The sequence below is a fragment of the Mus caroli genome, unplaced genomic scaffold, assembly GCF_978045245.1.
Source record: "Mus caroli unplaced genomic scaffold, Mus_caroli_1 scaffold_14, whole genome shotgun sequence".
In the NCBI taxonomy this organism is placed as follows: Eukaryota; Metazoa; Chordata; class Mammalia; order Rodentia; family Muridae; genus Mus; species Mus caroli.
This window is the reverse complement of record NW_028227269.1, coordinates 78,915,520-78,927,508: the sequence shown is the minus strand read 5'-3', so window position 1 is coordinate 78,927,508 and position 11,989 is coordinate 78,915,520. Positions and strand designations below refer to the sequence as shown.

Below are 11,989 nucleotides of genomic sequence, written 5' to 3'. Positions count from 1 at the left end.
TCTCCCACCTCCACTTCCCAAGTCCTTGGATTTTATGCACAAACCACAGTGTGCACAGGATTATTTTTTTAAAGCATTACTTATTTTCTTATTTAAGGGATAATATTCCATTTGAATTCTCATTTTTGGGTTTGGTGACCTTCTAGTAAGTTTAGAATGTTGTTATATGAACTTTTGAATTAACTACTTGCAAAAAAATAATTTTGCTTGACAGGTGAACCTCTTCCTCATTCCATCTTTATCTTAAGAATTTCTTTAGTTCATCTTTCACCTATGGTTGTATTTAACCACTCCTGTGCCATCTCTGGTCCTGAGGATGTAATTCTTGTTAAATCGAAAGGGCAAACCTGACACCTGCCTATTTCAGGTTAGTTAATTACCACTAATGATAGAGGATAGTTTCCTAGAAAAGCACTCCATTGAAAAGGGGACTTTCAACTTTACCTGGTAAAATTCCAGTGCACTTACCCAGTTTCCTCACTGAGGTCAACTCAACTGAGGACTCCTGCACTATTATTGAAAGGCAGCTACTTCTGACTATACTGTGGCTGCTGGTTAACAGCTGTGCATCTCCAGGCCTCCATTCTCAAGACCTTTGGCCTCACCCCTACCAATGAAATAAGATACTGCTATGTTTCATAATGTTTCTTGTGGCTTGCAAATGCATCTGGAACCAATGGACAGAGGACCTTCTCAATTTGATTTTGGCAATTTTCTTCTCACTATCTTTTGGGAGTGGGGGTGGGATGGGGATTGTTAGTGCTAGAGGTTGAACCCAGAACTTGAAGAACGCAAAAAAGCATACGCTCTACTATATGGCTACTATATCAGCTCTTTTCACCTCTCCGCAACCCCCATACCCGTATACCGAGTGTCCTATCAGCTTGAACAATTCTGCCTTTTTTTTTTTTTTTTTAACCGATAGGCTGGGGGGGGGGCCTTAGGGGTGGTGAGTGTCAATTAGAAAACTGAATTGGAGAATAGAAGGGTGTATCAACATTTTTGGAGAGGGCAGGTGCACCGACAAAACCCCACAGACAACCTCCTTCCTGACGTCCAGTCCAATCGTGGGTTCCCTCACTTGAACAGGGAACTGGGCGCCCCAGGAGGCGGCGAGCAGCGCTGGGCGAGCCGCTGTCCCTCCAGGGAAGGAGGGTGAGCCCGCAGGCCGGCTGCCACTCTGATTGTTACGCGTGTCCAACTTCAGAGTGCAGCGCGCCGGGGGTGCCCCGGCGCCGCCATCCTGAGCCAACCGTGGTTCGGCGCGGTCAGCGGCCGCTGCAAGCCGCCGCCCGCCATCTCCGGGGAGCCGTCCGCGGGGGAGGGGCAGCTGGCGCCCGCGTTCTCCGGCCCGGCGGCCGGCGGAAGAGCCCCGCACCGCGGAAGCGCGACCTCAGCTGGGGATCAGCTGCTGGAGGCGGCAGGGAGGCGGAGCCTAGGGGGGAAGGGGAGGGAGGGACGCGACCGTGAGGAAGCCGCGAACGCCGCCGACCGACCGTCTGCACACCTCGCTCCGTCTGCCATGGCTGGTTAAAGAAGCCTCCGGCTCGCCGCGCGCGGGGAGGGACAGGACGGGAGGGGAGCGGCGGCCCGGCGTGCGGCCGAGGGAGGGGCGGCGGCGCGAGCTGCGGCGGCCGTGGCGGCGGCGGTTCCAGCATGAAGAGGAGAGCTGGCCTGGGGGGCAGCATGAGGTCAGTGGTGGGCTTCTTGTCCCAGCGGGGCTTGCATGGGGACCCCCTGCTCACTCAGGACTTTCAGAGGAGACGCCTGCGGGGCTGCAGAAACCTCTACAAGAAGGACCTTCTCGGCCACTTCGGCTGTGTCAATGCCATTGAATTCTCCAACAATGGAGGCCAGTGGCTGGTCTCAGGTAAATCAACCCCCTTCCTTCCCCTCCCCGCGCCTCCCGCTGCCCCTTCCCCTTCCCCGCCACCCTCCTGCTGCCCTGCGTCCCCACCCCCGCCCTTCTCTACCCCTCTCCAGCGGTGGGAAGATTTGGTGTGAAATTAATACCATTGCAGGGGGAGGGAGGGAGGGAGGGGGGAGGGAAGGAAGAAGGGGAAGGAGAGGAGGATGTCTTCTATATATATATAAAAAAAGACCTAAAATGGTTGACAGGTCTTTAATGTGCTCTATCCCAAGTGCAAAGTGGTCCCTCCAGATGCCTGCCCCACCAGTGTGGGTCGGGGAGGGGGACGAGGTTACGGTTTGACTAAGTTGGATGGCAAACTCTTCCTCTGCGTAGTTTAAAAGGTGCGGGGGGCACTGGGGGGGGGGAGGGCTGGCGGGGGCGGGGGAGACCGAGGCTCGCCAAAGGCCAGGCGAAGCTCGAGCCCCAGTCCTCGGTGTCATGGAGAAAAGGGGCCTCGGAGCCGGAGGCCGGCGGTGACAGAGCCTGACACCGTGGGGCCAGCGGGGTCGGGCGGGTGGTGACGGGTAGCAGAGAGGCGTCCCCTCCCCCTGGCTCTCAGGGCCCAATCCCATCTCCCAGCACGCAGTGGTAGCCTCTTCAGAGTCTTGTTTTTATTATGGTTCCGAGAGTGGCGAGGGCTCTAGCGACCTAGGGACACCAACCAGCCTGAACTTGGATGCGCTGTTCGGGAGGCAGGGCTTCAGGACGACCCCCCGGGAGACCTACTGGCGGGAGGCGGGCTCCAGGACCCCCTTCACCCGCGCGGCTCCTGTTGCAGGGCTGTTCGCCTCCTCCCCCCACCCGGCTCAGCTGGGCCTACTTGCCTCCAGGGTCTCCCCGCGGGGGTGGGGGAAAGTGGTGCAATCGAGGCCCGGGCTCCGGCCGGGCGGTGTAGGCCTTGCTCTCTCGGGGCTCCTAGCGACAGGCAGCTGAATCGATAGCCTATTGCTCCGGGGGGGGGGGGGGGGGGGAGGCCGGATCGGAGCGGCGGCGGCGGTGGCAGCGGCGGCGCCTGCGTACGCCGGGGCAGGGTCGCTGGCTGCCCCCGCTCCTCCCCTGGGGTCGCGGCCCCGGGTGTGGGCGGGTGGGGCTGGGCTCTTGCCCGCGAAGGGGCGGCTCCCTGAAACCCGGCTGCGCTGCGAAGGGCCTAGACCAGATCGGGCGTTCCCGCTCGCCTCCTTCCTCTGCCCTTTTTCCTATACTGGGAGGGTTGAAAGGGGGGCCCAGCCCTGGACGTGGCGCTTAACTTCACCCAGGTGGATACCTGAATGGCTTTCTAATTTGCGTCAGTGGGCAGCTTTCCAGAAACTTCGGCGGTTATGGCAAAGCATCTGTCTTCGCAAGTATCAGGCGGAAGTGCCACCATGAGTATGGTCCAGTTTGTGGGTAGCAGAGATAAGAGGTCTGTGATTATTTCATGATAGACCGGAGATTTCTCTAGAACTGACCCCATCTTTTCACACCAGATTATTTTCCCCTTGCATAAAGTTTGGACCCTAGATGACATCCCCTGACCCCAAGAAACCTGATATACTACTTCAAGGCAGGCCCTACATTAAAAAGCTTTTCTTCCACACACCATGGTGTAGAATTTTACCTAACAAAATTCAAGTGCAAAAATGAAGAGAAAGAACCCTTCTTTTGAAGGCTGTTTCTGTGTTTGTAATACAACTCTCTCCTGAGATTAATGTATTAACAGCTGAGTGGCTCCCCCAAACAGTCACTTTACCTAAGGAATGAGGGACTGTGAGGATACTCTCATAACGAACTAATTAATCATTACTAATCACACATTGGCCCATCTTAACACATTTTAGACTTAAACTTGAAATATAATGCAAATACCATAAAGTTCTCCCATTTAAAGTTAAGGCATTTTACTCTTTTTCATTGTGTGTGTTGGGTTTTTTTTTTGTTTGTTTGTTTGTTTTTGTTTTTTTTTTTTTGAGACAAGGTTTCTCTGTGTAGTCCTGGCTGGCCTTGATCTGCCTGCCTCTCTCTGCTGGGATGAAAGGTGTGTTCCCGCACCGCCCTGTACATTTTTCACTTAATCTTAGACAGAAGGCAGAGAAGCGGAGGAGTAATAAGAGTTAAATACGTTTTTAAAAGCCAGGGTTAGGGGGTTAGGGTTAGGGGCCTAGAGGTTAGGGTCAGGGGATTAGGGGTTAGGGGGTCAGGGTTAGGGTTAGGCTCACTGAGGTTGTATGTACTCCCAGTATTCTTCTGTGCCCTTTCTCTTAGGATCTTTTGGTTTTGTTTTGGGGCAGGGTCTTGCTCTGTAACTGGTGCCTCTACATCCTCTATATCTTGGTTGAGCCCCATTATCTCTAGTGTTGGCCAGTTTCTTTCTTTTTAATTTCTGTTTGAGAATGAGTCTGTTGTAGCTCAGGCAGGCCTGAGCTCAGTATTCCACCCAGGATGACCTTGAACTGCTCACCCTGCTATCTCTACCTCCCAAGTGGTGAGCTTATATTGCTTTATTTCTTTTTCCTATTAGGAGACAGGATCTCACCCTTTTCTCCCAGGCTGTTGTGGAACTCACACTGAGGTTCTGCCTGGCCCCAGGGGCCTCAGCCTCCAGAGTGCTGGGATTGTAGCTGTGAGTCATGCAGGCAGGATCTTCAGTGTGTGCTATAGAGAAGGACTGGGCTCATGGCTCAGGCGGTCACTTCCTTCTCTAGTCCCGAGTTATCCATCTCCATCAGTCAGTACTTCCTGGGTTCCAGCCCACCTGCCCTCCCCCACCACACCTCCCAGCCCCGTTCTTCCTGTCTTGTTTTTGTTTTCATTTTCATTTCGGTCTACTCCTGTCCCAGCTCTTAGTCCTTCCTTCCAGCAGGCAGCTCTATTGGCCCATCCAGTTGGACTCAGATATTATTCCCAGAACACAAGTTTTTGTTAAAAGCAATTCACCCGGGGCCTAGCAAACACATAAGTGGAAGCTCACAGTCAGCTATTGGATGGATCACAGGGCCCCCAATGGAGGAGCTAGAGAAAATACCCAAGGAGCTAAAGGGATCTGCAACCCTATAGGTGGAACAACATTATGAACTAACCAGTATCCCGGAGCTCTTGACTCTAGCTGCATATGTATCAAAAGATGGCCTAGTCGGCCATCACTGGAAAGAGAGGCCCATTGGACTTGCAAACTTTATATGCCCCAGTACAGGGGAACGCCAGGGCCAAAAAGTGGGAATGGGTGGGTAGGGGAGTGGGGGGGAGGGTACGAGGGACTTTTGGGATAGCATTGGAAATGTAGTTGAGGAAAATATGTAAAAAAAAAAAAAAAAAAAAAAAAAAGCAATTCACCTTGTATTGTAAGTACAGCTTGTGTTAACGATATGTTCTGCTTGCTTTTGACAAGGAAGCCCCCTTGGGGATTCATAATACTCCATAACTTGTTAAAGCTAATTAAAAAATGTTTTCCCTTGAGAAGTCCTTCAGTGATCTTTCCAAGTTTAACAGTATTTGAAGTGTTATATTTGCATGCTTTTTTCCTTTGGTTTATTGAGACAGGGTCTCATAGCCCAGGCTAGTATGGAACTTGGTGTGTGAGGTTGGCCAATGAACTCCTTGATCCTCCAGATGCTGGGATTACAGGTGTGAGAGCCCCTCCCCTTTGTCTTTTGTTTTCTTACTGGGCACTGTCCCTTATTAACAGTAATCACCTGAGGGGTAATCAAACCAGTGTGAGACTGATTGGCGCATCTATCCCCAGTAAGGAGGGGTATCAGATTCTGGGATAGTATTTTTCTGCATTTTGTTGTATCTTGATCTGGATTGGTGAAAGCCCTTAGAGACATGATACCCTTGACAGACGAGGTCTCTAGGTAGTTGTTTACATTTACTAATAGTTGGGCAGGCCCACTTTTTTGTAACTAACACACAGGATTTGGTAGGATTAATTAAGGCCTAGGACAAACGTATTTCTGTGATTTCTGTGGCCATATAAAGGGCTACTGTCTAAGGATACATCACTTTCCTGTCAGCTAGTCTGTCTGACAGAGTACAGTGAGGTACAGCAAGGGAGAGGATGTTTGATACTTTAAGTTAGTTGGCACTTCATTTTTTATTTTTTAAATTTTTATTTATTTGTCTTATGTGTATGGTTGGTTTGTGTGCATGTATATCTGTCCCATGTCTATGTCTGGTGCCTTTGGAGCTCCTTGGGATTGAGTTACTGATGGTTGGGAGCTGTCATATGGTACTGGGAATTGAACCCAGGTCTCCTGGAAGAACAGGCAGTACTCTTAACTGCTGAGACATCTCTCTAGTTTTATTTGATACTTTCAAGTTGTGAAAACTGGCCATGGTGACACATTTGAAGTTTCATCTACTTGGGAGGTTAAAGCAGGATAAAGTGGTCAATATGAGTAATTTAGCAAGAGCCTTACTTAAAAAGGAAAACAAAATGCTTAGTTGTATGTACAAATGTTAGAACGATTGACCTAGTTTCCAGGGCTCTCTGTTCAGTTCTCCCGGTTTGGGATATACACACATTCTCCTTGACCTTCTGGTCCTCTAGCCTCCACTTCCCCAGTGACAGGATTATAGGTGTGTGCTTCAACCATGAATGGTTTTAAGGAATATTAAAATATTTTCACCAAAGAAGTTACTTTTATTATTAATATTTTTATTGACCAGAAAGCAGTATCACTGTAGTGCCATGCAAACAGTGTGATATTGTGGCACTACATGTAGTTAGGATCATTGCTAGGCCACTTGAGCCTGTGACTGCACATCACTGAGCCTCTTGGTGCTGTTTTTCCTGGTCTGGACAGTGGGACTTTCCGGCCTACTTGAGGGGTTATTGTGAGATTTATGTGGGGTGCTGCACAGAATCATAATAAAAACTGCTTTGCTTTCTTAACTTTTTGTTGCTTCTATGGTGTCCCTCATAGTTGCCTAATACTGTTGTGACAGACCTCTGCAAATTGGGCAAACTGTATGGTTTTGTGACTTTTATATAAAGGGAGACAGCTGTTTAGACTATAAATTTACATGGACCTCAACCATCACTGTGGTAGGGATCCACAGTTATAGAGAGAGACTGAGATTCTCCACTCTTGCTAGCGTAGTTGCTTTGACAAGTCATTCATCCTGTGTCTCTTCTCATCTGGGTAGTAAGGTTGGCCTATCTCCCGGGCTTGGGATGGAGACTGATGAGTTGACACAGTGGCTTAGTCCTGCCTCTTGTCTAGAGGTCCTGCTGCTGCTACAGTTGCTGTTTCATTTGAACCTTACAAATGGACAGAAATAAAGACCTGCTCCAGTAGTGACAAGCTCTCTGGATGGGTTACTTTGCCAGGGTAACTCTTCTGTAGTTTCACCATCCTAAGCATAGTGGTTTGTGTGAAATTGATGGTGTCCCACACGGGGAGATTTTACAGAACAGAGTTGGGCAGTCTCTCCTGCTGAGTCTCCAGTGTGAAGCTGAGCTATGCATCTTACTTTGGAGGTCTTTGTTTTTTTCCTAGAATATTGGTCAAGAAGAGGAATTTGCTTTTCATTCTTAAGATTGGTTTTATGAAGTCCACATAAACTTTGAACTCATTTTGTAGCTGAGAATGACCTTGAATTGATGGCCCTCCCCTTACCTCCTGTAAAAACTGTCACGTAGCTTTCTTTATTCTGAATTCTCATTCAAGTCTTTATCTAAATTCTAGTTGTACCACTTGGCTTTACTTCTTATTTTGACCTCTGAGGATAGTCTTTCTTGCTGTTAGATAAGCTGACTGTGTGTGACGGCTTAGTAAAAATATTTTATCTTTTTTTTTTTTTTCTTCTGAGTCAGGGTTTCTCTGTGTAGTTCTGGTTGTCCTAGAACTCACTCTGTAGATCAGGCTGGCCCCGAACTCAGAAATCCGCCTGCCTCTGCCTCCCAAGTGCTAGGATTAAAGGCGTGAGCCACCACTGCCTGGCAGTAAAAATACTTTAAAAGTTACTTTGTGTGCATGCATGTGTGTGCTCCCCTATAGGCAATGATGCCTGAGTGTCAAATGAGAGGGGAATTTTTGTGAAGTTGATTTTCTCCTTCCACCTCTGTATGGTTCCCAGGGATAGAATTCAGGTCTCCAGGCTTGTGCAGTAAGTATGTTTACCTATAGAAGTAATTTTTTTGGGAGGTGGGTGATTCTGCTCCAGTCTTTCCTGTTTAGCTCTCTAGTAAACAACACAAAGACATCAGAATTTATTACCAAGCTACAATCCTGAACTGGGAAGATTCTGAGACTATTATAACCTGGCTAGGCTATTAATAACCAGGTAAATGCTGCAGTCCTTGTCAGCTGAGTTGTGCTGTTTCCTGTGTGTCCTCACTGTGAGCTGCTTTTGGCCATGCCCTCATGGTTCATCCTGCCTCATGCCAACCTCTTCTTTCCTCTACCTTTTTCCTTCTCCTTGTGGTCCTATCTGAGATCCCCTGTTTGATCTCAAGTCCTGCCTCTCTCTCCTGCCCTTGCCTAGGCTCTACCTTTTTGTCCAATCAGAGATTGTTGGAATGCGTTCTTTATAGCACATTGGTCAATACAATGCCCATGTCCAGATTGCAACCTGATCTTGGGGCACAGAACTCAGAATCTGAATACACAGCACACAAGACCACCCCCAACATACACCATCTCAATAGCCCATTTTACAATGGGCTGTGGGAAGAACAACTAAAATGTGGATGTTTGGCAGCTTTGGTTTAGTCTCCAAGTGCTGGTGGGTGGGTAGTGGCAGGTGATTGATTTAATCTTAGAATTGTTGAAAGATAAGCTTTATGGTGTTAATTTGTTCTTTGCAAAAAGTTTTGTAAAAGTGTAAGCAGTGATCTTACGTACACAAATGATAGCATAGACTGCTCAGAAGGTGTGGATGGAGTATCTGGTATAATTAGAAGAGCTTACAGTTTCCTGCATTCGAAGAGTTGAGACTGGGAAGAATGGGCTTGTGGTCTGGGAATATTTACATTGCAACAGCTACTACCTTAATAACTCCTATGGATCCTTACTGTTTAGGTACTGAAAATACTGTTTTCAGTGTCTAGCTCTATTTTAATTCTGTTTTTTCTTTCAAATAAGGCATTCACAATAGTTATCAGAATATGATAGTTATAAGAATCTTCCCATCCATTTGTTACTTTTATTTTGTTTGTTTTGAAAGAAAGTGTTACTTTGTTGCCAGACTGATCTTGAACTCACAGATAACCAGCTGCCTCTGCCTTTTGAATCCTGGGACTAAAGCTTTGTGCATTAAGCAAAATTATTTATGAGGTTGGAGAGATGGGGTCAGTGGTTAAGAGCACTGGCTGCTTTTCCAGAGGACCCTAGTTTAATTCCCAGCACCCACTTGGCAGCTCACAACTGTTTGTAACTCCAGTTCCAGGGGATCTGGCACCCTCACACAGACTCACATGTAGACAAAACATCAATCAGTGCACATAAAAATAAATAAATTTAAAAGTTGTTCATTTGTGTGCATATGTGAATGTGGGCACTCAAGTGTCATGGTGTGCATGTGAAGGGCAGAAAACAACTCTTGGAAGTCAGTTCTTTCCTGCCACTATGGAGGATCTGAGGATTGAACTCAGTCATCAGGTTTCTGTGCAAGCATTTCTACTTTCTGGGCCACTTTGCCCACCCTTTTTTGTTTTTTGTTTCGTTCATGTGTGTTTGTGTGTGTGTGTGTATGTACATGTGTGTACGTCCGCGCGTTGAAACCAGTCTCATGCATGCCAGGCAAGCATTCTTTCATAGAGTTCTATCTCCAGCTTCTAGTTATAATTTTTGCAAATATTTGCTAAAGATAGGAAATTTGATTTAAAGAAAAGGTAATTTTAGGGGCTGGGTGGCAAGATGGCTCAGTAATTAAGAGCACTTGGTGCTCTTCCACTGGACCTTCCAGAGGACCAGAGTTCAATTCCCAGCACCTACATCAGGTGTCTTCCAACTGCCTGTAACTCCAGCTCAAGGGGAGCCCTTCTGGCTTCTTCCAGCACCTGCACAAATATGGCATACAAATGCACAAACACACTTAAATAAGAATAAAAAAATAAAGGAAAAAGAATTCTTTCTACTTTGGATCACTATTAATATCTGGATCATATTTTTACTTTTTTGGTATATATGTATACTTTTTTTTTTAAACCAGTGTCTCATGTAGCCCAGACTGACTTCAGATTATGTTTGTAGCTGAGGCTGCCTTTATTTTTTATTTTTTTATTTTTGTTTATTTATTTATTTTGGTTTTTCGAGACAGGGTTTCTCTGTATAGCCCTGGCTGTCCTGGAACTCACTTTGTAGACCAGGCTGGCCTCGAACTCAGAAATCCGCCTGCTTTTGTCTCCCAAGTTGGGATTAAAGGCGTGCGCCACCATTGCCCGGCTTTTTTGTTTTTGTTTTTTTAAAGATTTATTTATTTATTTATTTATTTATTATACATAAGTACACCAGAAGAGGCATCAAATCTGGGATTTGAACTCAGGACCTTTGGAAGAACCTTTGCTCTTACCCACTGAGCCATCTTGCCAGCCCTGAGGCTGCCTTTAAATTCCTGGTCCTCCTGTCTCTATCTCCTGAGTGCTAGGTGTGGATTGTGTATTGGTTTGAATAAGAATAGTCCCCATAGCTCATCCTATATTTGAATTTTTGGTTCCTGGTTGGTAGAATGTTTGGGAAGAAGGGGTTGGCCTTGTTGGGAGGAGTGTGTCACTGGAGGTAGGCTTTGAGGTTTCAAAAGATTTGTGTGATTCCCAGTCTTACTCTCTTTGCCTTTTGGTTGTGGATCAAGATGTGAGCTCTCTGTTGTTTCTTCTCTCTGCCATCCTGGACTGAAACCCTCTGGAACTGTAAGGCAAATCAGAAGCTTTCTTTTATAAATTGCCATGGTCGTGGTGTTTTGTCAAGCAGTAGAGAAGTAACTAGGACACTGTGCTTACAGGTGGCCATCACCATTGCCAGGTAAGCCCTTCACTATGTAGCCCAGGCTGACCTCATACTCTGCTCTTTCTTATCAAGCGTCCCTAGTGTTCATATAGGTGTGTGCTACCATGCCAGCTCTATTTTTAATTTTTTAAATTTTTAGGTGAGGTCTTATAAAGCTTGGGCTGATTTTGAACTAAGTAGCTAAATAAAGCTCGGCGTTGAACTCCTGATGTTCTGTCGCTACTTTTTTTTTTTTTTTTAAGATTTATTTATTATATGTAAGTACACTGTAGCTGTCTTCAGACACTCCAGAAGAGGGCGCCAGATCTCGATACGGATGGTTGCGAGCCACCATGTGGTTGCTGGGATTTGAACTCTGGACCTTCGGAAGAGCAGTCGGGTGCTCTTACCCACTGAGCCATCTCACCAGCCCTACTTTTTTTTTAAAAAAAGATTATGTACACACACACACACACACACACACACACACACACACACACACACACATATATACATACACACTGTCGCTCTCTTCAGACACATCAGAAGAGGGCATCCAATCCCATTACAGATGGTTGTAAGCCACCATATGGTTGCTGGGATTTGAACTCAGGACCTCTGGAAGAACAGTCAGTGCTCTTAACCACTGAGCCATCTCTCTGGCCCTTGTCACTACTTCTTGAACACTGGGTTTACTGGCATATATCACCATGCCCAGATTTATGTATGTGTTTCAAAAATTAAATTGGAATGAGATCATCTCCACTATTTTGCAACATTTCTTAATTAAAGTGAATATTTTCTTCACGTTATTGACCATTCTGAAGAATATTTTTCTTTCAGCTTAGCAATGTTGCTGTTTTTGTTATGGTGGGCTATCCTGTGCAAAGTAGCAGCCTCCCTAGTTTTTACTCAGTATTCCTGTGGTAACTGTAGTTCCCATTTTGTAACAATCAAAAAATGTCTATAGACATGCCCAGTGCCAGGGTGGGGGCAGAGTGGGGAGGGAATGAGGGGTTGGGGTTGGGGGGGGGATAACTTAGATTTTAAAAAGTTGCTGTAAAACAAAATTCTCAAAAACTTTTGGTCTCAAGACATTTTTACATTGAAATCATTAAAGATCCCAGGAAAACTACAGTTTGAGTTATCTTTATGATTTTATTGCACTAGG

At 46.6% G+C, this 11,989-nt stretch overlaps 1 protein-coding gene across 3 annotated transcripts in view; it reads left to right on the top strand.

Annotated features, from left to right (window-relative positions):
* Window positions 1-1,413: 1,413 nt before the first annotated feature.
* Dcaf5 (DDB1 and CUL4 associated factor 5) overlaps window positions 1,414-11,989 on the top strand; it is a 90,511-nt gene continuing 79,935 nt past the window's right edge. Inside the window, exon 1 of one of the 3 annotated variants that reach the window (XM_021178805.3) lies at window positions 1,414-1,870. In XM_021178805.3, coding sequence (XP_021034464.1) covers window positions 1,657-1,870 — 214 coding nt within the window. In that variant the 5' untranslated portion in view covers window positions 1,414-1,656. Of the gene's footprint in view, window positions 1,871-3,056; window positions 3,315-11,989 lie in introns of those variants that run through there. The other 2 variants (XM_029484465.2, XM_085830512.1) reach the window with 2 other exon arrangements.